Here is a 26599-nt window from a genome sequence, read left to right as displayed (position 1 = left end):
ATCTCCCATAGAGATAAGAAAGGAGAGACGCGAACCTTATTGGAGCCTAATAGGCAACTTCTGCCTTCTGGAGCAACCGAATGACGCTGCGGCTCATGGGAATTGTAGTCCAAAGCTCCTGGAAGGCCCCCGTTTGCCAGGAAGGCTAGTCTAAATTTGCTTAGCTGCCCCGCCGGCCGGCGAAGCCGGCTTCCTCGGAGCGCCGCCGGAAGGGTGCCGGGGCCTGCGCCCATCGCCCATCGCCCATCGCCGCTGCTTCGGGCCTGCGAGTCCTGCTGGGGCGGGAGCGGCCTGGTCCCCGCGATGAGTAAGAGGAAGGCGCCACAGGAGAACCCCAACGAGGGCATCACGGACTTCCTGAGCGGTGCGTGGCCGGGCGGGCGGCGGCGGGCCTGTCTCGCCTCCCTCCCTGTGGAGGCCTCTCTGCAGGGGGGGCCCTTCTCTGGGGAAGAAGGCCTCGCCCCTCCCCGTGGAGCCATAAGTGGAGGGCGGGCAGGCCTGGGGGCGGGGGGCGGTGTTCCGATCCTGCTCTTTTAGTTGTGCATTGAAAGTACAGTACTTCAATTGAACAAAATGAAGTGAAAATGAAAAGTACATGAAAAGTATAATATATCACCATGTATGCAAAACTGCAATTTCTTATACGCTTGTCTAGTAATATGTGTTGCATATTACAGTATCTAAAATACATATATGGTTATAAGTACTTTGGTGTAGTATAGAAATGTTGTTATAATTATTATTATCGTTATTATTATTTGCAGAATATTGATTGGTATCTTTTCAAAATGAGAGCAGGAGCATCAAGTGATACCAAGCACAATCCTTGTTGCACTTTCTACTGCATTTCATAAGAGAGAAAAATTGGTGTGCTGCAAGCAAATTTTTATTCTGGAAGTTTCAGAACCACTGCTCTGGGCTTTTGAAAGCTGCAGGGCAGGGCTGCTTGCACCTGGCAAGCCCCACTTCCTCTCCTGGCTAAGTAGTTATTAAAGGCAAGTCATCAAGATAAACCAGCAGAAAAGGCGGAAGAAATGGCAGAAGTGGTCAAGGACAGAACAGGCTGCATGGGGGGCTTTCATGTAGGAAGAGGGTGCAAGGTGCTGAAATATTCCACTTTTTTACTATTACTGTAGTACTGTTACTATTTATTAAATTTGTACACCGTTCTTAATCTGAAGATCACAGGGTAATTCAGAACATAAAGATATAAAATTAGAATACATAATAAAATGAATACAAGAATAAAAACAAACCAGTAACATACCCCCTCATGGCTGTGCCCACGTAGGGAACAGGTTCACAGCTGCCTTCATTGTGGGACCTGTACCCTGGGGACCAGCTTTCACCAACCTCATGCCCTCCAGATGTTTTGGACTGCAACTCCCATCAGCCCTGGCCAGCTGGGCTGATGGGATTTGTGGCCCAAAACATCTGGAGGGCATCAGGTTGGCAAAGGCTGGTGTAGACCAGGCATCCCCAAACTTCGGCCCTCCAGATGTTTTGGACTACAATTCCCATCTTCCCCGACCACTGGTCCTGTTAGCTAGGGATCATGGGAGTTAGCTAGGGATCATGGGAGTTGTAGGCCAAAACATCTGGAGGGCCACAGTTTGGGGATGCCTGGTGTAGACCATAAATCCACCCAGTTCATCAACCTGTTTTTCACAGCAGCTACTCAAATGCCTCTGGAGTGTCCACAAGCTTTCTCTTGAACTGGATTAAATGGGCTCCAGTCCACAGATGTTTACATAGCTGTCAACTTTCGGATTTGAAAATAAGGGATCAGCAGCCTCACCTGTCCCGGGGACAGTCTATGGTATATCTTACAATCCAGGATAGCAGCAGGAAACGGCGCTGGAATAAGGGAATTTCCAGCAAAAAAGAGGGAAGGTTGACGGCTATGGATGTTTATGCCATCATAAAACCTCTTAAGCCTTTCAAGTGCGGCTGGGCTCCTCCCAGGGGAGGGATGCTTGTGGCCCTGCAGGCTTGTTGGACTCCCTGCAGGCCCTACAGGCTTGTTGGACTCCTTTAGCGTGGCCGATACTAAAGACTGATGGAAGTTGCCCAGCAGATCTGCACCATCCAATTGCATTTTAAGAACTGGGAACTGTAGTTTGCCAAGGAGGCTGGGAATTGTAACTGTGAGGGGGACCATGCAGTCCCCGATATTCTTTGGGGAAAGTCACATGCATTGGATGTGCTTTAAATGTGTGGTGTAGCTCTGCAAGTGGTCCAGCATAGTCACATGCAACAGGGGAAATTGTGTCCTCACTTTTTATATTCTTGGTCTGGCCTTAGTGTTTATGCTTGCTTAATTTTCTGCTTTTTATTTGCTATGCCCGCCCCCTATATATATCTCTTTTTGTTTTCAGTGTAGATGGGCACAATCCACTGTAGACAAAGCACCCTCTTTTCATGCATTTAAGTTGAAGTAGAGTTGAGCGGTCACTTATCTCTGTCATTTAAATGATTGGCACTGAATCATACTGACCTTGACCTGAGCTGGGCCCTATCTTTATTTATTTATTATTTAAAAAGTATATACCACTATATTGTATCAAAGTGGTTTAAGTGATATCTGTATATAGTAAAAGCATGTACAAAATTAGAATCTGAGACTATTAACAAACTACAGTTGTACCTTGGAAGTCGAACAGAATCCGTTCCGGAAGTCCGTTCGATTTCCCAAATGTTCGAAAACCAAATCACGGCCTCTGATTGGCTTCAGGAAGCTCCTGCAGCCAATCGGAAGCCACGGAAGCCCCGTTGGACGTTTGGTTTCCAAAAGAACGTTTGCAATCTGGAATAATCACTTCTGGCTTTGCAGCATTCAGGAGCCAAAACATCCAATTTCCAGGGTGTTCGGGATCCAAGGTACGGCTATTATGAAAATATATATTTTCTAAATGGCCTGCATAAGCCTGGCAGCTTAGAAAAGTTTTCAACGGGCATTCAAAGGTTGACAAATCTCCCAATTTATGTGACTTTGTTCATAATTAACTAGAATATTTTTTTCAGAACTGGCCAACTATGAGAGGAATGTGAACAGGGCCATCCACAAGTACAATGCTTACAGGTAAGATCTCTGCTATCATCTGATCTGCCTTGGAAACTCACTGATTCTTTGGCAAAGCAGTTTTACAGAGGGCTTCGAAATAAGGACATTTCATAGCATGTGGGCTTGGTTTCTTGCAATGGTGGTACTTTGACACCCCATCCCAGATTTTGACTCTGTTTCACAGCACATCTCCATCTCCCCTTCAAAATATGGCTGAGTCTCCAGGAATCAGTGCAAAACAGACAGCATCTTAGGAGAACTCGGTCTCACCTCTTGAGATAAAGTAATAGGAACATCTTTACTTTTGCAAAATACAAACCCTGTGCAGAAGTGGAAATATAATGTTCTTTATTTCAATATTAGGTGCTTTTTAAAGTGAGAGGATGGAGTGACAGTGGGTGTTAGGAGTCTGTTGAATTATTGTCTTTGTGTGGGTTGTGGGTTTAGTTTTATGTAGTGTGAATGGTTTTGGTAATTGTGGGGTTTTTATAACATTCATTAATAATGGGATACTGTAATTACAATGTGTTATTTGCATTACGGTATATTTTGATGTTTTGTATATGATTTATTTTATTTATCTACATTTTAAGAGATATGTGTACTAACAATGTGGAATCTAGTAGTAGTAGGAGGAGCAGTAATAGATGTTGGGTTTGCCTGTCTAATTTATATCATATTTTTATACTCATTCCTTTTTGTTGGGATTTGTAAACTGCTTAGAGACTTCTCTTGGAAGATGAAGTGGCCTATAAAGAAAATAATAATCTGTTTGCCAGCAGACCATGACACCTGGCCCAATAGAAGTCTTTACAGGATTGCACTGGAGCAGAGTAGGGAGATCTGCAAAGTGAGTGGCCTGGATGTATACAGTTGCTGTCTGCCTCCTTTTTGAGGAGAGAGATCCTATATTTGAACTTCTGTATTCTGTTTCTTCTCTCTAATTCACTGTAATACCTGGAAAGGTGTTGCTTTTCAGTGGAACCACAGTGGGTATCTCATGCTGTGTGACAATTTTTGGGGGGCCAAAATTTGACTGTAGGTTTTTCATTGCTGCATACAGGAAGGCAGCCTCTGTGATATCGAAATATCCAAGCAAGATCAAAAGTGGAGCTGAAGCAAAGAAGCTGGTAAGTCCCTTAAGAACAGGCAGGTCCCCATTGCTTTTGCGAATAATTCAGAATCAGTAAAATTCATCTTCAGATTCTGTATATGTTTACAAATTTTACTACAAATTTATTCAAATTTATGGCTTGTAATCTGCCAAAGTAAAAATAAAAACACAGTGAGAGAAAAAAGAACGGGGATTTGTGCTGTGTCTTAGCTTATTATTTTATTATAACAATTAATATGCAAAATTGGTGTGGTTTAGTTGTTGATGCTAACTTCCAATTTACTTGGAACATTGTTTAAACATTTGCTTGATTGAAATAAACTGTTGTAGAATTGTCATTTATTGGATTGCTATAAATTGTGTTTTGAAGCTTATCGGGAGCAGACCATAGTAGTAATGCTGTTTTGATGTACATTACTGTTCCTGTATTGCTGCTGTTGTGTTGTGAGCTGCTTTGGGCATGTTCATGTGTGAAAGTAGCATGTTTTAAAGGCGCAGTGCAACTTAAAAACAAAGCCAATGGTCTTGTGCTGCTTCTGATCGTCTCAGTGGGGCTAGCACAAAAGACCCTCCTGGTGGATTCTGCACTTAGATTGGCTTTGCTGACCAAGGGACAATGGGAATGCAAGTCCCAAACAGGTGGAGGACTTGCCCTCCATGTTGTTATGGCAAATGTTTTATTCTTTACAACATTGTTTTATGTGCTTCACTCTCTTGCTTGCTGTTGTAAGTTAAGTTCCTGTGTAGTGTCTGAGTTTAATATATAGCTCTCCCATTTTTTTCATTTTTCTTTTCTTTTTTAAAGGATGGAGTCGGAGCTAAAATTGCAGAAAAGATTGATGAGTTTTTATCTACTGGAAAACTACGAAAGCTGGAAAAGGTAACTGATTGGATTTTTATAACTCTGTTTTGTACAAGTGGTATAATATTTCACTCCGAAAGTACGGTACGTATATGCAAAGTTCACGTATACATATGCAACTTAGTTGGCCTTCTTCTATATTGTTTCTAAATTTCCTACCCACAACATTTATACACCACTTGATTGTAATAAAACCACAAAGAGGTTTACTAAAAGAGTGTGGAGTGTCATTTTGGGTTTTTTAACGGGGTGAATAGTTTGCCTAATACTTGCGTACACCACCTTGGAATCTCTTGAAGTAAGGCAGTTAAGAAACATTTATTTGATGAATAAAAATAAACTCCCTGTGGGTGGTGCCAAATGCCTGCATATGAAGCTGCCTTGCATACCAAGTGAAACTGACTGGCAGACTTTCCCTGCCCTACCTGGAGATACCCAGGACAGAACCTGATTCATTCTGCACACAAAGCATCTGCTCTACTGCTGAAACTACTTGGCCAAATCTGTCCTCCATGCGGCACCTTAATGATTCCCAAACACTGTCAAGAACGGCTACCTCATGTGAAGCTGAATGCTGGAAGATTCAGGACAGATAAAAGAAAGGACTTCTTCACGCAGCACATACAGGGGGCAGTGATGGCCACCAACTTGGATGGTTTTAAAAGAGGATTACACATATTCATGGAGGAGAAGGCTATCCATGGCTACTAGCTACAGTAGCTAAGCTCTGCCACCACAGTTGGAGGCAGCAATGTTTCTGAATACCAGTTGCTGGAAGCCGCAGGAGGGGAGAGTGCTCTTGTGCTCGAATCCTGCTTGCGAGTTCCCACAGTCATCTGGTTGGCCACTGCGAAAACAGGGTGGTGGACTAGATTGGTCATTGGCCTGATCCAGCAGGCTCTTTGTATGCTCTTAAGTGAAAGCTGACTCTTCACAGTTCATGGGAAAATCTCCTCCCGCTGCTTCTGTCTCCGCTGCCTTCTGTGCTCCCACATCCCATCATGTAGCAGGGAAGAGACAAAGGCAGGCATTGCTTTGGCTGAGTGAACCAAGCAATGTCTCACTCAGGCTTCACAGGAACTGTTTCCCTGCCATAATCTGACTGTCTTTTTCATTTGTGTAGTTGGAAACAGCCCGTTCTTTTTCTCCTTCTAGATTCGACAGGATGATACGAGCTCTTCTATCAATTTCCTGACCAGAGTCAGCGGCATAGGGTAAATGTGTGTGCATTTTTAAAACCAAGGGTAGAAAAGAGCTTTGAAACTGGGTCTCCTGAATGCATTTGAGCTCAAATTTGAGGAAATTGAAATACACTTTCTGGTGCTGCTATTGACAGTGTCCCAGTTTCATAATCCAGCCTTGCCCAGTTTGGTGCCCTCCAGATATTTTTGGATTCTTAACTCCCATCAGCTGTTCTTTCCTCCCCATTGGAAGGCTTTTACATTCTCTGCCTCCGCTGTCCAAGATTCTGCTCTTTTTGTCATTTTAATTCTTAAACTCTTCCACTGTTTGCCCTGGGTCAGCAATCTGTCCCATGGCAGACACATCCTCATGGAGTGAAATTTTGCATGAGATGTTATGCTGGAGATTCTCTTCAAACCGGTGATGAGCAGCCTTGTTGCTTTGTAGGCCTGCGGCTGCCAGGAAGTTTGTGGACGAAGGGATTAAAACTCTGGAAGGTGAGTCCGCTGCGGCTGTCTCTCTGGGTTTGAGGGAACAAGCTGCTTATCTTCTAGGCCAACATGCCTCCATCTTTGGAAATGCCTAGGCAGGGCTAGGGGGACTCTGCAACTATAGCTCTACTGCCCTATCCATCTCCCCCGTTGTCCAGTACTGTCTCCCAATACCATCACCCTTTCCAATAGATCAGCCCAGGGGTCAAGATCAGTGGAGGAGGCCCTCCTTTCTGTTCTGCCACCCTCAGGGGTTTGAGGGATGGCAGCTAATGAGGGGACGTAGCGATAGCAACAAGGATGTGAAACTCCCTCCCCCAAAGGAGCATCTGGCACCAGCACTTGACAGCTTCTATCAGTTGCTGAAGATGCACCTCTTTACCCCTGTCTATTGAATACTGAAGGATTTCTTTTGGTATGTGAATTATTGGTTTGGGGGGGGGGGTTGCTGGATTTTTATATGTTCTAACCTGCCATTTCATATCTGGCCTGAAGAAACTGAAGTGAGTTTCCTCCTCCCATTACAATGTGTGCCCCCTCCCTGCCCCCAGCAATTAGGATGGTCTTTGCCATCTGAAGTACAACCAGAATGTGAAAGGATCTAGGAGTCTTGGTAGACCACAAACTTGACATGAGTCAATAGTGTGATGCAGCAGCTAAAAAGCCAATGCAATTCTGGGCTGCATCAATAGGAGTATAGCATCTAGATCAGGCATGTCAAACTTGCGGCCCTCCAGATGTTTTGGACTACAATTCCCATCTTCCCCAACCACTGGTCCTGCTAGCTAGGGATCATGGGAGTTGTAGGCCAAAACATCTGGAGGGCCGCAAGTTTGACATGCCTGATCTAGATCAAGGGAAGTAATAGTACCACTGTATTCTGCTCTGGTCAGACCTCACCTGGAGTACTGTGTCCAGTTCTTGGCACCACAGTTCAAGAAGGATACTGACAAGCTGGAACGTGTCCAGAGGAAGGCAACCAAAATGGTCAAAGGCCTGGAAACAATGCCTTATGACGAATGGCTGGGCATATTTAGCCTGGAGAAGAGAAGGTTAAGGGGTGGTATTAGAGCCATGTTCAAATATATTAAAGGATGTCATATAGAGGAGGGAGAAAGATTTTTTTTCTGCTGCTCCAGAGAAGCGGACACAGAGCAATGGATTCAAACTACAAGAAAGAAGATTCCACCTAAACATTAGGAAGAACTTCCTGACAGTAAGAGCTGTTCGACAGTGGAATTTGCTGCCAAGGAGTGTGGTGGGGTCTCCTTCTTTGGAGGTCTTTAAGCGGAGGCTTGACAGCCATATGTCAGGAATGCTTTGATGGTGTTTCCTGCTTGGCAGGGGGTTGGACTGGATGGCCCTTGTGGTCTCTTCCAACTCTAGGATTCTATGATTCAGAAGCTGCTCTGACAAAGATCCTTCTCTTTGTTCAGGACAGCTTTGGACTAACAAGTTGGATTTTTTGCCTCTGGCTGAATTCATTTAGATCAACTGGATGGTTTTTCTTTGTTTCTATGACTGATGGTTGGTTTATTTTATTTACTTAATTTTAGAGAATATTTATTCTTTCTAAAGCTAATGCAAGTAACTATTTTTATTTCAGGGGCTATTACATTTTGAGGGAGAAACCAAATTGGTTCTGCAGTAATCAGGCTTGTGACCCACTTCTCCCTTTTGTCTGTCTCCTTGGGATCACAACCCAGAGATCCCAGATTGTTGATATATCCAGTGCCAAGAAAGTTGGGCCAAACATTTCCTCCTCCCTTGAGGGGTGCTTCTAGACTGCACAGGCCCCCATGTGCCCTTTGCATCATAAGAGTACACCTTCATAACCAACTTTAAGGAATAAAACAACAGCACAGTACAATATAAATAGCAAGAGCAACACAACAAATACACTTTTGAAAAAGATTGGACTTCTGTAGTTAGAAAAGTGATGGGAAAATACAGTAATTTGTTCAGCAGAGCAACCTTTTGACTATGATAGCATATAGCCTCTGTGCAAGTTTTGTGAGAGCAAATCAGGACAGTTGCTCGGTAAATGCTCCATCTGGAAGAGATCATCATTTAATAAAATGCTTAACTGATTACATTACTCTGCTCCTTCTAGATCTAAAAAAAAATGAGCACAAACTGAACCATCATCAGCGAATTGGATTGAAGTAAGACCTGCATCTTTTCTTCCTCTAAAGGTTTAGTTATGGACATTTATAGTTATTTGATGGCACACTTGCATAGAGCTTTTTAATATAATACATTCTGAAGCAACACTAGCAGATTTTTCATTTGTTGCCAAATGTTAATCTCCAAGGAAGTTTTAGCTAGCTTTGTTCAACAGTCTGTGGTGTTGGTCAGGGTCTGACTTGCCCTCCATGGTTTCTTGATTGAAATTCTGTGATACTGAATTACTTGCAAAATGGGCCATTAGTAGTGAAACATTCATTGTATGGGCAGTAGTGCTGCTGACCAAGTCAATGGTGTGTTTATTTTATTCGTTTTGTGGGAAGTGAATCATAAATTAAATGAAATATCCCAAAGTGATTAATAATAAAAAAGCAACAATAGAAACACATAAAAACAATTTCAAAATTCAGTGCAGATACAGACAGAGATTAAAAAAAACCTCCCCTTAAAAGGCTTGTTGAAAAAGGAAGGTTTATAACAGTCATGTTGAGAAGCAGCATTCATGTATCACTGATATTTTTTGCTGCGGCATATTGCTTGCTCCTGTGTCAGACGTGTTCTGTTTTAAACAATAGCTTTAGCATATTATATCTATCAGGTGATACAAGGTTTTGTTCAGTACTTATTCTAAAGCGGACAAATTATTGGTATTAGTCACTTGCTGCATGAAGAGTCTAAGCACAACAATCTCAGAAAACAATGCATTACAGTAAGAACCATACAAAAATCCATATAGCACACCCTGTAAAACAGCAGTAAAAATAACTTGGGCAGCAAAGCAGAACATATGCGAATTAGTACTTGAATTAAACCTGAATTTGCACTGTGTAACTGGGAGGGATTTATAAGAGTCAGTGGATTTAAATTTCAAAAGAACTTGAAAATTGGTGTGCCCAGGAACACAGTCACTGCTGCTTCCTTATCCTCATTTATTTTGCATGTGCAGGTACTTTGAAGACTTTGAGAAAAGAATTCCTCGTAAAGAGATGTTAGAGATGCAGGTGAGCTAAAGCACCATCTTCCTTGCTGAGGGAAAAGGCAATGAGGGGTCTGTGGAAGAAAGATCAATTGACTTGATCTCTTTTTGTCCAAAACAGGAAATCGTTTTGAGCGAGGTAAAGAAAGTGGACCCCACATATATTGCTACAGTGTGTGGCAGTTTCCGTCGAGGTGGGTCTTCCATGTTGTTTTAGCATCCTCTGTTTGCTGTTGTGGGAAATTGTCTCCTCTCTGGCTTATTCTAAGGTTTCTGTAATGCCTGACTGGGGCAAGGACATGTAACCTTGTTATGTATATTTGTCTTTAAAAACTTTGTTAATTTTATTTGTGTTTTCTTGGTGACTTCTACACTGCTTAGTATTTATTAGTCTGGGGGGGGGGAAATCTAACATGCTTGAGATCCCAACATTAGTTATGTCACTTAACTGAGGCAGACCTGGAACTTGTAAAACTTGCAGGTCTAATAACAGATACCTGTGCACACGAAAGCTTATACCAGAACAAACTTAGTTGGTCTATAAGGTGCTACTAGACAATTTTTATTTTTTTCCAACTGCGTCAGACCAACATGGCTACCTACCTGAATTGCAGATCTAACTTAACCTTGCAGACCACAGCAGAGCTGAAGGGTAGAAGTGAGGAAATAAAAACAAATTTTCTAGGTTTGGCTGGAAAGCAGGATTCTTATTTTCTTATACTCTGGTTTTGACAGGTGCAGAATCAAGTGGGGACATGGATATTCTTTTGACCCATCCAAACTTCACTTCAGAATACTCCAAACAGGTGCTTTCTGCTGTCTATTACATTTTTAAAAAAACCACTCAGAACATATATTAATGAGTTTGGATTACAGACTTCATAAAAAAGTAGCAAATACTGGTGTGCCAACATAATACTTCATGAGTTGCATCTGGACAGGCAGGACAGCCCCAGCCTAAGAATGGTGAGGCATCACAGATCCTAAGTCTGCCCTGCAATAATATTTCTTCCCAATCTCTAATACAAGGGGTAACCAACAGATGTGCCATCCAGATTTTGTTGGACTGCAACTCCCAAGCGCAGCCAGTGGTCATGGGTGATGGGAGTTGTTCACAACAGTGGGGGGGCACCATGTTGGTTACTGCTGCCTAACACAGTCATAAGACAACCAGAATCCCCAGTTTTAGCAGGAACAATTTTCTTCTGTGCCTCAAATCTTGCCTTATACAAGTAGGAAAAGCAAGCTGCTGCTGCAGCTGCCTCCAAAACAAATAAGAGTCACCAGAGCAGGCAAAGGACAAATCTGCTCCATTGTGGCACCTTCCACTGGGAAGATCTGCTACATAAAAGTCTCTGAAATGGGTTCCTCATTTTAATGATGCTTGTGCCAAAGAACTTCCTAGTGGTTGTGATCCAGAGGAGGATTTCCTTAGACTTTCCACCTCAGGCAGTAAAATGACTTTGCCTTATCCCTGTTCTCTATTTAAGGTAAAGGTAAAGGGGCCCCTGACCATCAGGTCCAGTCGTGTCCGACTCTGGGGTTGCGGCGCTCATCTCGCTCTATAGGCCGAGGGAGCCGGCGTTTGTCCGCAGACAGCTTCCGGGTCATGTGGCCAGCATGACAAAGCCGCTTCTGGCGAACCAGAGCAGCACACGGAAACGCCGTTTACCTTCCCGCCGGAGCGGTCCCTATTTATCTACTTGCACTTTGATGTGCTTTCGAACTGCTAGGTTGGCAGGAGCTGGGACCGAGCAACGGGAGCTCACCCCATTGCAGGGATTCGAACCGCCGACCTTCTGATCAGCAAGCCCTAGACTCTGTGCATTAACCCACAGCGCCACCTGTTATTTGTAAATATTTTAGACCGCTTAGCACCTATCAGGCTCAAAGCCATCTACAAGGGGGAAAAGGCATAGCCTGCCAACAGTCAAGATAAAACAGCATAAAATGTATTTCAGACTTCACAGTGACTAGGGAGATGCAACATAGTGCATACCTAACAACTGATCTAGGAAGGTTTGAGTGGAAAGTTGTTGTAGTAAGCACCAGAAACCAGATGGCCTGCAGTAGGCCTTGTTTCAAGGCAAAAGAGTCTTCAACAGGGCAGAGGCTCTTAAGTTGTTGCTGCTCTTCCCAAGAAAAGAGCCTCCCAGGATCCCTGAAATATTCTGTGCAGGAGGAGAAACAGTTTCTAGACTCCTGCTGACTGCAACTTTGTGAGGCATCTGAATAAACATTACAAGTGTGTTTTGTTATCTACTCAATGATGACAAATATTATTCCTTCTGAAGCCAAAGCTTTTGCATCAAGTGGTCGAACAACTGGAAAACATCCACTTCATTACAGATACGCTTTCGAAGGGAGACACCAAGTTCATGGTGAGTGTTTTTATTCTGCAAGTCTTGAAAGATGCTCAAACCGGCAGGAGGAGAAGACAGAGAATCCCAAGTAATTGAGTATTGCCTCCTTTTTTTAGTCCTTGACAATTGGAATGCCAATTTATGAGCCCAGAGCCCAGACTTGCCACTTCTTTGAAATGCTAGCAAGTTTTAAAATTCCATGTCTGTATTGAAGTCAAGGAAACCCCCTTTCATGTTTGACCTCAGGTGGAAGTGCAATTCCCTAAAAGGTTCCTATGAAATTCAGCTGTGGGGGGTTGTAGGGAAAGAATTTTTGGCTGCAGAAAATCTCAGGTTTTTTGTTTCAGCAACAGATTCTTTGTCAGGATGCAGATACTTAATCCCCCTTTGATGTGGGTTTTGCCACAAAGAACAAGGTGAAAGCATCATTGATTTGGCAAGAGACCATCAAGTGTTCTCCTGCTCCGGATGTGTGCTATCAAGTTTCACATCCAGTTTAGGTGTGTCTCTGCAGGCCTCAGATATCTTGTTCTCAACGTCTTAATTGGGAGTGGTGCTAAAATGGCTGCATTTAGACTGAGCCCTCTGTCCTAAATCCTGACCAAGAAAACGCATGTTATGTGATGGGTGTGAAAAAACACACACACACTTTATTACCTTTGCAAACTCATGTTTCAGCTGACATGCTTGTTCCATTCCTATTACTTTTATGTTAAGCTAGTGGGCTGGTGTCATGGCTCAGAAGCAGGGTACATGTCTGGGAGAAACGTAGCTGGCCCTCCAGGGCACAAAAATTGTGAGCCTGCAGTTGCTGCCTGTACCTGTCCAAGTGGATCTCTGAAACAAGCAGCCCCGCAGCCTGCTTTTGTAAGCAGTTTCTCCCAACCACCCCAGAGATCTTCAGTGCTCCTGAGGCCAGTCCAGATCCCAGCATTCGTGAACAGTTTCAGAAAATCACCATATGGTTCTTTTGAAGCCAATGAATGGCTGAACTGAAGAGTGTAGGTTTACCTGCAAAATAAAACTACAATCCCAGCCATATTTGTTTGGAAGGAAAATCTGCTCTGGAGGAAGCTGTTCCACAAGCTGTTTAACTTTTACACTGAGTTTCTGTCCTATGACACCAGGTATGGGGTACACTGGGGACGGCATGTTTGATCAAAGGGTGCCTAATGATTTTTGGTGTTTTCCTTGCTTTGCATATATATATGTATGTATGTGTGTGTGTGTTATCTCTCTTTAACTTATAGGGAGTGTGTCAGCTCCCAAGCAAAGATGAGGAAACTGGTTACCCTTACAGGAGGATTGATATCAGGTAAATCTCAAGGAGGACAGGGGGTGGTAACTGCACTGGTATGCTAGATGGAATAAATAGTAATACACACACACACACACAAACACAGAGTCGTCCCTGGGAAGTCAAATGGAATCCGTTCCTGAAGTCTGTTTGACTTCCAAAACATTTGGAAACCAAAGCGCGGCTTCTGATTGGCTGCAGGAAGCTCCTGCAGCCAATCAGAAGCCGTGGAAGCCCTGTTGGACGTTCGGGTTCCAAAGAACATTCGCAAACCGGAACAGTCACTTCCGGGTTTGCGGCGTTCGGGAGCCAAAACGTCCCAGTACCAAGGCATTCAGGATCCAAGGTACAACTACACACCCCGCCCATCTGACTGAGTTACCCCAGACACAGTGGGCGGCTTCCAGCAAATTAAAACACAGTGAAACATCAAAGATTAAAAACTTCCCTATACTCAGCTGCCTTCAGATGTCTTCTCAAAGTCAGATAGTTGTTTATTTCCTTGACATCTGATAGGAGGGCGTTCCAGAGGGTGGGCGTGACTACCGAGAAGGCCCTCCGCCAGATTCCCTGTAACCTCACTTCACCAGTCACCAGTCTGGCTGCCGTGTTCCAGGTTAGTTGTAGTTTCTGAGTCACCTTCAAAGGTAGCATTACAATAGTCCCAAGTGGGGGACAGTGCACAGGCAGTCAGGGTCTCAAGTCGGCATACCTGATGGAGCTGGTAGACAGCTGCCCTGGACACAGAATTGACCTGCACCTTCATGAACAGCTGTGAGTCAAAAATGACTTCCAGGCTGTGCACCTGGTCCTTTAGGAACACACTTACACAGGACCAGGGTGTTCCCTCATACCCGCCCGCCCCCTGTCCCCCAGAAACAGTACTTCTGTCTTGTTGGAATTCAGCCTCAATCTGTTAACTGCCATCCACCCTCCAATCGCCTCCAGGCACCCACACAGGACCCACCCACAGCCTTCTGTGGTTCTGATTTAAAGAAGAGGTTAGAGCTGGGTATCATCCTCATATTGGTGAACACCCAGTCCAAACCCCCTAACGATCTCTCCCCGCGGTTTAAAAAGCATGGGGGAGAGGACGGAGCCCTGAGGCACTCCACAAGTGCGTCCCCAGAGGTCTGATCACAGTTACTTTCTGGACACAACCCAGGAGTAAGGAGTGGGACCACTGCATAACAGTGCCGCCAACTCGCAGCCCTCCAGCACAGTCCAGGATGATATTGTGGTTGATGGTATCAAAAGCTGCTGAGAGATCCAGCAGGACCAGGAAACCGATTCCACCTCTGTCCCTAGCCCGCCAGAGATCATCAACCAGTGTGACCAGGGCAGACTTAGTCCTATGATGAGGACTGAACCCAATTGGAAGGGGGCCAAATAGTCTGCACCCTTCAGGTGTGTTTGGAGTGGTTCCAGTACCACCCGCTGAATCATTCACTACCCCACAAAGCCCAGCGTCCAGCCCTGCCTGGCTTGCTTTTATGAGCCCGGATGGGCAACACTCAAAGAGACAGATGGTCAGTTTCACTTGTCCTAGCAGCCTGTCCACATCCTTGGTGGTAGCAGATTGAATCTGATCCCATACAACTTGACTAGACAGCTGTGGCCCTCTCCAGCCCTGGCCCTGCTGCCACGGTGCTGTCTACCTCTTTCCAGATCTGAGTGATTTTATCTGCAAAGCCAGGGAAAGAGGCACACGGACACTCTGCACACCACGGCCACTGCCAGCCTGAGTCGGGGAAAGAGAAACATAGCCATTTTAATATTGGCAAAGCCAAAGATTCATTTTAGGTGCTGTAGTGCCCATGGTTTAAAAACACAGCAACAGTAGAAGGTGAATGAGACTGCTTTTACCTCATGCTCAGAGATAATGTTCCATCAGAGAATAAAGGTGACTATCAGAGAATACCATCAGAGAATTTAGGTGGTACAGACTCCTCCACATTTAGAATCCCACTCTTGAATGGCTAGATTCAATAATCTCTAAGCTGTAAAGTGGTTTAGACAGTGATGTTAGCAGTCATGGTCATCAGGTATCAGTGGCATTGCTGGTGCTTTCTTGAAGGGTGGCAAAGCTCGACAACATGCTGCCCCCATTCTGCACAAGACAGAGAGCCATTCAATGCCAGTGGATGTTAGAAGATTCAGGACAAATAAAAGTGTTGTTCACGCAGCACATAAACTATGGAACTGGCTCCCATAAGAGGCAGTGACGGCCACCAATCTAGATAGCTTTAAAAGAGGATTGGACACGTTGATGAAGAACAAGCCTATCAATAGCTACTAGCCAGGATGGCTGTGACCTCCCCTGGGAATCTCGAGTGAGGAGAGTGCTCTTGTGCTCAGGTCCTGCTTGCAGGCTTCCCATTGGGACATTTGGGTGGCCACTGTGAGAACAGGATGGGCACCCTTTGATCTGACCCAGCAGGCTATTCTGAGGTTCTTATTGTGCTTCCTCTCTTGGTTGTGCTCTACAGGTTGATTCCCAGGGATCAGTATTACTGTGGAGTTCTGTACTTCACTGGAAGCGACATATTCAACAAGAACATGAGAACCCATGCTCTGGAAATGGGCTTCACCCTCAATGAATACACAATTCGGCCCTTGGGTATCACCGGTGAGTGCTCATCTCTGCTCTTTTAGGGGACGGGATTTGAGACTGTCTGTGTTTCTTTGTCTCGCCTGCAACCGTGCCATAAATCTTGGCTTCTGGTTCCATTGTCTGCTTCCTGGAAATGAACATTTAGCTCTCGTAGCTGCAAAGAGATAGTGAATAAAAATGGTAGGTAGGGACAGGGTCATGTTTCTAGTGTCCAGAAGAAAGGGCTTGTTCACTTCCCTGGACTGCTAGTCCTTCTAGGTGAAGATTGTTAGCAGCAGGGTTTCCAAATTGGTCTGTGGTTCCCCAGTGGCCCACAAGCTTTATCCTGGTGGTCTGAAGGCGTCTGTGAATTTGTGATTGAAGACAGGAGACGGCACATTCATTGCATTAAATATCCAAAATGATTTTTAACTGTGCTTCTGTTGCTTCTTTTCTTACATACTGTATATGATTATATTACAATTTGAATCCTATGGAATACAATATATAAGAAAGAAAAGAATCCATAAAGTAACAGGTAAAAATGATACAGCATCTAGCACAGCCCGGTCCAGTTGCTGCAACAGGCAGAAAAATCCCCAAGTGGGCCAGCAAGTGATCCATTGGTGGGGGTGGAGTTGGGGAACCACTGGTCTACGCCAGCCTTGCCAACATGTGTGCCCTCCAGTGCGTGTTGAGCGACAATACTCATCATACCTGATCATTGGCCATGCTGTCTGGGGCTGCTGGGAATTGTAGTCCAAAAATCTAGCAGCCACCAGCTTGGGGAAGGCTGGCCTGGACTGACTGGCAGTAGCTCTCCAGGTTTTCATGCCTAAGTCTTTCCGAGTTCTGCCTGCAGATGCAGCCAGGGATTTCATCTGGAACTCTGCATCCAAAGCATGCATCCAAACTCTGCCTCCGAGCTATGACCCCTCCTCCCTTTATCGTTTGTATCCTGTCTCCCCCTCCACCCACCCACACCTTGGTCCTCACTTTTTGCATTTGGGAGTGTTGCCCTCTAACACAGGCATAGGCAACTTTGGCTCTCCAGATGTTTTGGAACTACAACTCCCATGATCCCTGACCACTGGCCCTGTTAGCTAGGGATTATGGGAGTTGTAGTTCCAAAACATCTGGAGAGCCAAAGTTGCCTATGCCTGCTCTAACAGAGCTGGTTCCACTACCTGCTGATCTGTTGCTGATTCTGCTTTTGCTAAATAGCATTTGTGTCCACAAGAAATGCAATTCCTTTTCTATACGGTTCACATAATACTGATGTTCTAACTCTAGAGGGTGTGGAGTGTAGTACTTTGCCATAAACCTGCCATCCTACCAGTAGACTTAACTCACCCATCCCCATTTGCACTGTGTGTGTTTTCAGGAGTTGCTGGGGAGCCCCTCCTTGTCAACAGTGAGAAGGACATCTTTGACTACATCCAGTGGAAGTATCGCGAGCCAAAGGAGCGGAGCGAATAACTGCTCTCCCAATCCCAGGCACTTTGAAAAGCTAATTTCTGCAGTTGAGGTGGTGGCAATCTAGCCTGAGACTGTAATTTATTGCTTAATCCTGTTGAGGAAGTGGGGGTGTGGTTCATTTTTAAATGCCTTTGAAACTTTGCATCAGTGTGTGCTGTAATTAAAATGCTAGCTGGTGTATAGCGGCTGTGACTTACCTTCTTTCTACAAAGCTACAGATTCCCCAGATCTGGCTTAAGAGATGTCTTTTGACCCAAGTGAAAAGTTAAGGCTTTCACATAGCAGTCTGAGGTCTGCTACACAACACAGAGCTGCAGCACTAATTAGCAGTTCAACTTCAAAAAGTTTAATTAGAGGAGCAAGTAGGGGCTTGGGAGCTGAAGCCCAATGCTGTGACTCAGCATTCAAGTACAAACACAGAGGCTTGTTGACTGACTGGAGGGCAAGTGGTAGTGCAGAGGTAAAGACTTGCATCTAAAATAAATATGATACTTCTTTCCCTAGCCCTAAGTACTCCATTTCAGTTCTGCACACACAGAGAATCAGAATCCTTGAATGAACTTTACCCTTCTCATGCCATTCACCTTGCAAGTGGTCCTGGATACATACTGTCTTATGGCCTCTACCTCTCTTTCAAGTGGGCTGTGAAAAAGCATTGTCCACAAAGTCAACCCTATTTCATTCAATTCACTGGAACAATCTAATTGAGGCCATATTCTGCCCATACTTAATTTTCAAAACGACCCAAATCAGTGGATTCAAATGACAAGAAAGGAGATTCCAGCTAAACACTAGGAGGAACTTTGCAACAGTAAGAGCTGTTTGACAGTGGAACGGACTCCCTTGGAAGGTGGTGGACTCTCCTTCATTGGAGGTTTTTTAATATGTCTGATGGCTATCTGCCAGGGATTCTTCAGCTGTAGTTCCTGCATTGCAGGGGTTTGGACTAGATGACCCTTGAGAGTCCCTTCCAATCTACAATTATGTGATCCTGTAGGCTTGCCAAATCCACATGCCTGGCAGCAGCTGCTCCTGGGTGAGGAACACATGACCCTCCTGCTGTTGCTGGACTGCAATTTGCATCCTCTGATCACTGGCTGATAGGAGGTGTATTTCAGGAACATGTTTCCCAACTCTGCCCTACTTGATGGACCTCCTTGGCAGCCCTTAACTACTTCCTTGCTCTGGTGTCCACCCCGAGCATCAGAATGCTGCTTTCCAGTGCCACACACGGCTTGCTTTGTGCCACGTAAGCCAGCCCATTGCCAGGGCTGAGGTTTAAGCTGGTATCCACATGTGGAAGTTCTACCAACTAAATGCCCGGGTCAGAACTGCCCCTTTGACTTGACAGAGATATACAGTATACTCCTTTTTTTCTTTTTTATTATTTTTCTCTCATGACAAATAACAAAGTTAACAGATGTAAACAGAACAAAAAGGATTGGATGTTACATAGCACATTATGGTAAAAGGCAAAAGATTTATATGGTGTGAAGAGAAACCAGAGTATTATGGAAATGTGATACCAAAAACCTTCCTGCATGGCTTAGTACTGCCGTTTTGTTTTTTGCAGGTAGGTGAAGTCTAGTCACTTCCATCAACATACAAGAAGGTCTTGTGTTCATTTTGTTTTCTCCTTTATTAACCCCATCTCTTTGTCAGTTTGGAAAATTAAGAGTTCATGCTAAATCCAAAGGAAATGTAGCCAGCATGCTTATAGAAGCACATCATGATAAATGCATTTCATGTAATCTAAAAGTCTGTTGCACCTGTCTTGCCATGCACAGATAATTTATTTCATAAAATTTGTACTGTACAACACTTTTGTAAAAATAAAAAAGCAGTTTACAGCAGTATACAACAGCTTCCTGCCCATGTGCCACAACCCCTCTAAACAATTTTCTACGGCCAAGTGTCTTTATCAACATATTTATAACCAATTTTCTATCCCGCCTTTCACTGCAATGTTTGTACACAGGAGTGATTTAAAAAATCAAACGATAAATCGTAAAAGGTCTTCACTTAAAAAGATGGCTGTTGAAACAGAACAGGTGATGACTGTTGAAACAGATTGTTAAAAAGCACATCTCTGGGAAGAGCATTCTGTCATTCGGGTGACACAATCAAAAGGGCTCCTCTGCCCTTTGTCCCACCAACCCAACTTCCCATCAGTGGTGGGACCACCCAAAGTCAAGCTTAAGGAAGAGGAGATTCTTGAGGTACCCTGTCCCAGACAAAAGGCCAAGGCCCTTTGAGTGTCAACACCAGTCTCCTCTTGATTAAAACAGGCACTGTTCAAGTATCAAAAGCTAAAATAAGGCGCACATCAGGGAGAGCAACAACTCATCTGAAGGGAGCCATTTATCTACCCTACAAAGTAGCAGCAGCAGTGTAAGGAGGGCAAATATATGTGGTTTGGGGGTTTAGATCTACTGGGTGGAGTGAGGACTCTGGTGTTAGCTGACTGATAAAAGTGACGTTAGTTTCTCCAGCAGACTCGTAAGCGTGATCGCTGGGACTCTCGGATGAGTGGCAGTTGGCAAGACAGTCCTGGGCCACAGTCACACCGTTGGAAGATTTCGGGTCCCTGAGAGCCATCCTTCTGTCCTCGTCTGGAGCACACCTGGCCCTCCTTGAGAACAGGCTTGCAGATCTTGGCCCAGAAATGGCGAGCGCAGCAGAGTCCCGCAGCACAGTCGGAGGTGCGGAGGCAACTCTCGCCCTCTTCAACTGCAGGGAAATTGTGCACAATTGAAATCCAACAGAGCTCTTAACCTGTGCAGGATGCATAGCCGCCCAAGAGGACCATTGCCAGGCAGGGGTCAGCAAGGGAGGGTAGTTGCCAAGGCCCTGGGAGTGGCAAGATCTTACCTAGGTGGATGGGTGAGCAAATAGGAGCAAAGGGCAGCAGCAGCAGCAGATACTGCCTCTACCTTGCTTACCTGCCCTTCTCCCTCAGTAAGCCCAGAGGAGAAAACTGGCAAGGGTGAGAGACTAAAGGAACTTCTGATGCCACTGGCCCTGCTAAGCTATGCTCTCATGTTCTATTTTCCATAACCCTCCAGCTTAGCTTAACCAGAAAGACCACCTCCTTCCCCACAGACCCTCTTGGGTGCCAAGATAAGCACAGAGGGTCCTCTGGGTTGTTCCACTGGCCTTTGGCCTCCGAAGTTTGTGGCATGGTCCTAAGAGGGCCTCTTCTGTGGCAGCCCTAAGTTTTGGTACTCCCACAGAGGTGCATCAGGCACCTTCATTATACAGCTTTCAGAAGATGTGTTTTAAGCACTTCTTTACTTTTGCCACAACATGTATATTTTTTATGAACCACCTTATTTCTGTGATTGCAAGTTCTTTAAGCTGTTCTTAATTGTATTTTAATTGTTGTAACCTGCCCTGGGCTATTAGAGAGAAAGGCAGGTAATAAGAATAGTCTTCATTTTGCTCTTTGGCCCACACCTAGTTCTGGCTCTGCGTTGCAGGGGATTGGAATAGTTGACCTCCAGAGATCCCTTCTAACTCTACAAGTTACCTGATTCTCTGCTAGTGCTCAGTGGCTTGCATTGCAAGCCAGTGTGGTACAAGGCTCCTTGCACTGGATATAAGACTGGGGAGACCTGGCTTTAAGTCTCCACTCCTTGGGTGACCCTATGCCATTCTCCTCCCTTAAGCTACCTGACCAGGTTTTGTGAGCATAAACTCATCCTGAGCTCCTTGGAGGGGGAGGGAGGGCAGGATGAAACTGATAAACAAGACTTGACAGGCCCACTGACTGCCTACCATCTTTACTATATTAGCTCCCTAAAGCTCTGATGAGGCCCTGTTTACCTTTCTTGGCTGCTTTCAGACATTTTGCTGCCCTGGCCAGCTATGGAGAATGCAAAAATTCCGACCCAACGTCCTCGCTGACTTTGCAATAAATAGCCGGGCTCATTTTTCAGATTGTATATAGAGATGCTAGGGAATTATCGAACTAACTTTAAGAGGGTGAACCATATCTAGCATCCCATACACTCATCTGAAGTGTCACCTGATTTCCTTTTGCCTGCAGGCAGGAGGAGGCAAGCACTGTACCCAAGGCAGACCCATCCCTATTCCTAGCTGCACAGCCGTTGCCACTTCTCCTTCTCTTACCTTTGTTGTTTGGTGTTTGAGTATTTCCTTTCTTCAGGATGTTGCTTGCTGGAACCGGGCACTGGACTGCGGCTTTTGAACTCAACCCAGCCTGTTTCTCACACTTCTTTTCTTCAACAAGAGTCATCTTTTCAGTCTGACTGCACACTTCTGAGTTGAAAGAGATAGTGATATATTTTTTAATGTCCATCATTCCCAACCATTACTCATGCTTGGTTGGGACTGATGGTCCTGGAGTCCAACAACCTCTGGAGACCCACATTACTGCTATATAATGTGGTCACGTGGAGCATCTCCGCTCTTGATGGGGAATTCTAACCTTAGACAATTGCCTCACTCATTGCCCCACCCGGCAAGTGATTCTCCTGCTTGAACCACCACAGGCCATCATGTACACTCCCTCCTCCACCAGACTTTAGCAGTAATTAGTAGATGGACTTCTTACATTACAGGTTGCTCTGCAGATATTTCTCCCCTATTTTTCAGGTTCCATTCAAGAATAAAGCCAGTGTGGTGCAGTGGTTAGACTAGGACCTGGAAAACCTTGGGCTATTATTCACTGCCCCTTAGCCTAACCTGCCTCACACTCTTGTTGTGGGGATTAAATGACTAGAGGTAGAACCATGTACACCACCTTGAGCTCCTTGGAGAAAATAAATAAATGTAATAAATAGTAGTATTATTTAGATTTCTGCCCTTTCCTCCCAATGGAGCCCAACAATGTAGCAAAACAAGCACAATTATGAATTAAATAAAAGCATATCTAAATGTGGTGTTTAGCTAGGCGACAATGCAGGCCAGGAACATCTAACAATCTCCTCCCCTAGCCTTGCAGCCACTGCTTACCATTAAGGCAGAGCATCCCTGGGCAGCACATGGTGTTGCGTTGGCACCTCCTCCGTAGCCCGTGGCAAGCAGCGCAGAAGGGCAGCTCTTCCCAGGCCTTGTTGCAGAACTTCCCAGCTGGGCAGTCTTTGTCTGTGAAGCATTGGGCACTCTGTGGAGAAAATGACACGGTCATGTTAGGGTCCAGAGAGAGAGAGAGAGATGGAGCTGCAATACAGTCTCAACCAGGCTGTCCTACCTACCATTAAGTGAGAGAACCACCTCGGGCAGCAAATGCTGGGGCTAGGCAGTTCCTTCAAAACCCGCTGGCTATGCCTCTTCTGTTGGTGGAAAGAGATCCATCTGCTACATGGCTTGTTTTCTTCTACACCCCACCCAAACAAGTCTGCTGCTTCATGTGCGGCTGAAGGAAGTTGCAGTGTTGGAGAAAGGGGCAACCGCATGTCCAGTCTGCTTCCTCGTGTGGGACCTGCTCACCATGGCTCAGTTCTACCTCCCCTGCTGGAGGCAGCAAATGCCTCTGAATAAAAGTTACTGAGCAACACGTGGGGCAAGTCCTGATGCTCTCGGGTCCTAATTTCAGGGCATCTGGTTGGTCAAAGCAGGGTGTTGGACTAGATGAGCCTTTGGCTTGATCCAGCCGGGCTATTCTGGTGTCCATCACAGGCAGCAACATGTGTTGTGCTGGGCCTCATTTTTAACTCGGGTGCTTCTTTCTGTGTGCATAGCGGAAGGGTTGCCTTTGGAAACAACGGCAATGCTCATTGCTCCTTAGATCCTTACACCCAAAGAGGATCTAGAATTCTAGAGCAAGATATAATGAGTTTAAACTACAAGCTGGATCGAAGGGAAACAGCTCTAGCGGCATGGAGAGGTGATGGAATCCTGTCAAAGGAATTCCTACAGGGGGAGCTTTAGGCACAAGGAGTTCTGCCTCAGGGCTGTAATTTAAAAGGGATGAAGGGGCTTCCAGCTCTCTGAAAGGGAAGTTAAGTTTCAGCTGCTCAAGTACCAGTAGCAAAGTTTTCAGACCAGACAAGATGTGGAGAATGAAAGTACCTCACCTGTTGGAAAGCTGATGCTACCAATTTTCTCAGATTTTCCAGGGTGGGGAATTTGATCAGCCACAAGCTTACTCTATTCCCTGCTTCCCCACCCTCTGCCCAGGCACTTTTTTGTGTTAGCAAACACTAATTCAGGTATGAACCTTTGACCCTCCAAATGCTACTGAACCCATCATCCCTGAGCGCTGTGTGTGCTTGCTTGAGCTGATGGGAGTCATAGTTGAGGACTGTCTGGGTAAGAGGTTCTTCACACCTGCACTCATCTAACAGCCAGCAGGAGACCAAGTTATAGCACTGAAAGGTCCCTTCTACCAAAGGAAGGGGCAGGAGGCAGTATGGAGACAGCAGCAGTTCCATAATAACAGACAATTTGTCAGAGCCACCAGAGTTTGGGGCTACTCTCAGTCTACCACTGCATTCAATAAATCCACATCAGTTTCTAACTCCCACAGTACCAGCCCAGTCTAGTTTCTTCCGTATCAGAAATATGTTCCACTAAACTTCCAGGTCAGCATATGAAGGTTCTGGCTGTAATGGTATTTCCTGCCAAACTTAACCTCATCCATATATATATTTTTTATTTTATTTTTTAAAAAGTGAAAAATATTAACCAGTAGAATTAATGTTCAACTGCACAATTGTTTAGCTTCCTAACTTTGTAAAAAAAGAAAAAGGAAAAAGTATATTTACAAGATTGCAGGGATTATAGGGATGTATGTTGTCTTGATTTTTGTTTATCATATTATATTACTTTTAATTGTGATGTTTGGCTTGCTTTTTAGTTGTTGAGCTTTTTTTTAGTTGCTGCTTTGTTAACAGAGATTGTAATTTTAATTATTTCAGTGATAATCTGTTAATTATGTGATTTATGCTGTATTTGTGATGTTCTAACTTGTTGTTATTTATTGTTTGTAAGCCACTTTGGGATTAATTTGACTGAAAAGCAGCATAGAAATATAGCAAATCATATCAATCATTTCAGAACATAACAACTACCAACAATCATTCCAAAAAAGCATGCTTGGTTGTTCATTGAAAGCAGTTCTAAATTATATCATTTTAATCATTTCTATAGTGGACCTTCCCTCCCCACCCCCACCCCAAAACCAGTCTTCTATTGTCAGAGGATTACAGAACAGTGTGTTGGAAGTCTCCCAGAGTGGCTGGGGCAGCCCAGCCAGATTGGAATAGTGTATTATTATTATTATCATCATCATCATTAATTCCAATTGCTGGGTAAGCAGATTTCGCAGCTGTCTGTAGCATTTGATATAGCCTACAGAGTTTTTGGGTCCAGAGATAATGAGTAACCTGTTACTGGCAAATGTTATTTGAAAAACAGCCCACACCAAAGTGCTCACCTTTTTGGAGCTGGATACTTCAGCTGAGCCCCTGATGGTGTTGAAGTCAAGAACCATAGCAGTCAATGGGGAACAGAGGCAAGTGATCCCAAGAAGAAACCTCGCCTCCATTCCCAGCTCAGAGTATTGTCTATATTCCCTAGAAGACAGCAAAGCACCTTCTGCTCTCCTTCCTTGGGTAAAAGTCACTGAGCAACACACATCCTTCACCGCCGTATTTTGAACCTGTGGGTTGCTGCTTGTCAGGAGAAGCCACTGATTGCCTTTCGCACCTAAAGCATGCACCTTGGAGAGTTCAGCCTTATTTATAGCCACATTTCCTCACTTTTCCTTCCTCTCCAGACCCCCCAGACACTCCAAATCCCTTTGATCCCAACTTCAAAACAAAGGAGGAGGAGAGGAGGAAGGCAGCAGCCACCTTCCATCTCTTCCCAGCAATCCCTAATTGCAGTATATCAGAGCCATTTCAAAGGGCCAGAAGAAGAGACGGATGTAGGTATCAAAGGCACCTGCTAGTAATCACCTGTATTTCCTGTGCTTTGTAATCCCCTTGTGAAAGTGGTTTCGTTCTGGGATCTGCTTTCACAGCTGACAGATGATTCATTTGGCCAGGCTGCCATACACCACATAATTAGCTGTGTTATGGTGAGGATATAACAAAATGCTGCACACTTTGTGGTAGCTTTAAGCAGCTGTCCAGGCAGCACCTGCTGGAGCTGCAACAGCCCGACTTTGAAGGAAGCTCTCCTTCCCATTAAATCTAATGCAACTGTTGTCCTAAACAAGAATTTAAATTCCATGTCCTACATCCCCCTGACCTTAACATCAGCCATATCCTAGCAAACCGGTCCAGGGTAATTCCTCAGAGTCAGAAGCAAGTGAAGATGGTTGGCCATAAATCGCACATTTGGAAACAAACCTGTAGACTGGGAGAAGCCAATGAAGTGCGAAATGAGAGGCTCCTCCAGCCTGTTTATTGAGCAAGATTAGGGAAGGGCTGCTTTGCATGCAGAAGGTCCCAGCTTCAACCCCAAGCAGGACCAGGAGAATCTCCTGCCTGAAATCTTGCAGAGCTACTGCTGTCAATCAGTGTACTGAACTAAATGGACCAACAGTATAAAACAGTTCCCTGTGTTCCTAGATTTACTTGCACACAGCTTGGATGATATCCCATCTTTATTGAGCAAGCATTCTGATTTTTGGCAGGGAAATTATAGCCCAATGAACATTCATCTTGATTTGCTTCTATGAAGGTTATACATCTTTCCACTCATCAGTTGTTTATCTTATACCTTTTGTTCAATTTCTCTGCCATTTTCTTAACTGAAAAGGGACTTTAAAAAGAAAGTGGGGTTTTTGTGTCAGAATGTGTTACTCTTCTTTTTGTAAACCTAAATTTCTGGTTTGCAAATTAATGCCTCCCCCCCCCCAATAATACTGGCCATGTGTATTAGTCTTCATTGCTTGTACTAGTTGCCTTGAAAGGAATTGCTTTCAGGTAAGCCCTTATGCTGCATGAACAAAAAATAAAAGCAAGTGTTATCTGGCCAACACAAGCAGATAGGGAGGATATTCATAATTATTTCTGT

The 26599-nt window shown here is 44.7% G+C and overlaps 2 protein-coding genes across 3 annotated transcripts; one reads left to right on the top strand and one right to left on the bottom strand.

The window, feature by feature from the left end:
- Nucleotides 1-39: 39 nt before the first annotated feature.
- On the top strand, nt 40-17786 carry POLB (DNA polymerase beta). 2 transcript variants are annotated; one of them, XM_035118649.2, is made up of 15 exons: nt 40-364; nt 3025-3082; nt 4128-4194; nt 4984-5058; nt 6196-6254; nt 6670-6719; nt 8827-8878; nt 9847-9901; nt 9998-10070; nt 10612-10682; nt 12171-12257; nt 13490-13554; nt 14053-14152; nt 16026-16165; nt 17514-17786. In XM_035118649.2, the coding sequence occupies exons 1-14, from the start codon at nt 304-306 to the stop codon at nt 16134-16136; spliced, it is 984 nt and encodes a 327-aa protein (XP_034974540.2). In that variant the 5' UTR covers nt 40-303; the 3' UTR covers nt 16137-16165; nt 17514-17786. The 2 variants fall into 2 exon arrangements, with proteins under 2 accessions (XP_034974540.2, XP_034974539.2); XM_035118648.2 differs by lacking the exon at nt 14053-14152.
- Nucleotides 17787-19141: 1355 nt separating this feature from the next.
- Nucleotides 19142-26547, bottom strand: DKK4 (dickkopf WNT signaling pathway inhibitor 4). The gene is made up of 4 exons (XM_035118651.2): nt 25011-26547; nt 22586-22736; nt 21740-21889; nt 19142-20338 (listed from the first exon to the last, which is right to left on the bottom strand). The coding sequence occupies exons 1-4, from the start codon at nt 25119-25121 to the stop codon at nt 20088-20090; spliced, it is 663 nt and encodes a 220-aa protein (XP_034974542.2). The 5' UTR covers nt 25122-26547; the 3' UTR covers nt 19142-20087.
- Nucleotides 26548-26599: the final 52 nt, after the last annotated feature.

Source organism: Zootoca vivipara, chromosome 6 (genome assembly GCF_963506605.1).
Source record: "Zootoca vivipara chromosome 6, rZooViv1.1, whole genome shotgun sequence".
In the NCBI taxonomy this organism is placed as follows: domain Eukaryota; kingdom Metazoa; phylum Chordata; class Lepidosauria; order Squamata; family Lacertidae; genus Zootoca; species Zootoca vivipara.
Note: the sequence above shows the minus strand (reverse complement) of the source record. Positions and strands in the feature narration are given on the sequence as shown.

What these genes read in the sequence shown, in the direction of transcription:
- POLB (XM_035118648.2), top strand. Translation starts at nt 304, where the DNA reads ATGAGTAAGAGGAAGGCGCCACAGGAGAACCCCAACGAGGGCATCACG. An exon ending in AAGAGATGTTAGAGATGCAG is followed by an intron (nt 9,902 to 9,997) that starts GTGAGCTAAAGC and finishes TGTCCAAAACAG; the next exon opens with GAAATCGTTTTGAGCGAGGT. An exon ending in TCGGCCCTTGGGTATCACCG is followed by an intron (nt 16,166 to 17,513) that starts GTGAGTGCTCAT and finishes GTGTGTTTTCAG; the next exon opens with GAGTTGCTGGGGAGCCCCTC.
- DKK4 (XM_035118651.2), bottom strand. Translation starts at nt 25,121, where the DNA reads ATGGAGGCGAGGTTTCTTCTTGGGATCACTTGCCTCTGTTCCCCATTG. An exon ending in AAGTATCCAGCTCCAAAAAG is followed by an intron (nt 22,737 to 25,010) that starts GTGAGCACTTTG and finishes TTTTCTCCACAG; the next exon opens with AGTGCCCAATGCTTCACAGA. An exon ending in TCAAACACCAAACAACAAAG is followed by an intron (nt 20,339 to 21,739) that starts GTAAGAGAAGGA and finishes ATTTCCCTGCAG; the next exon opens with TTGAAGAGGGCGAGAGTTGC.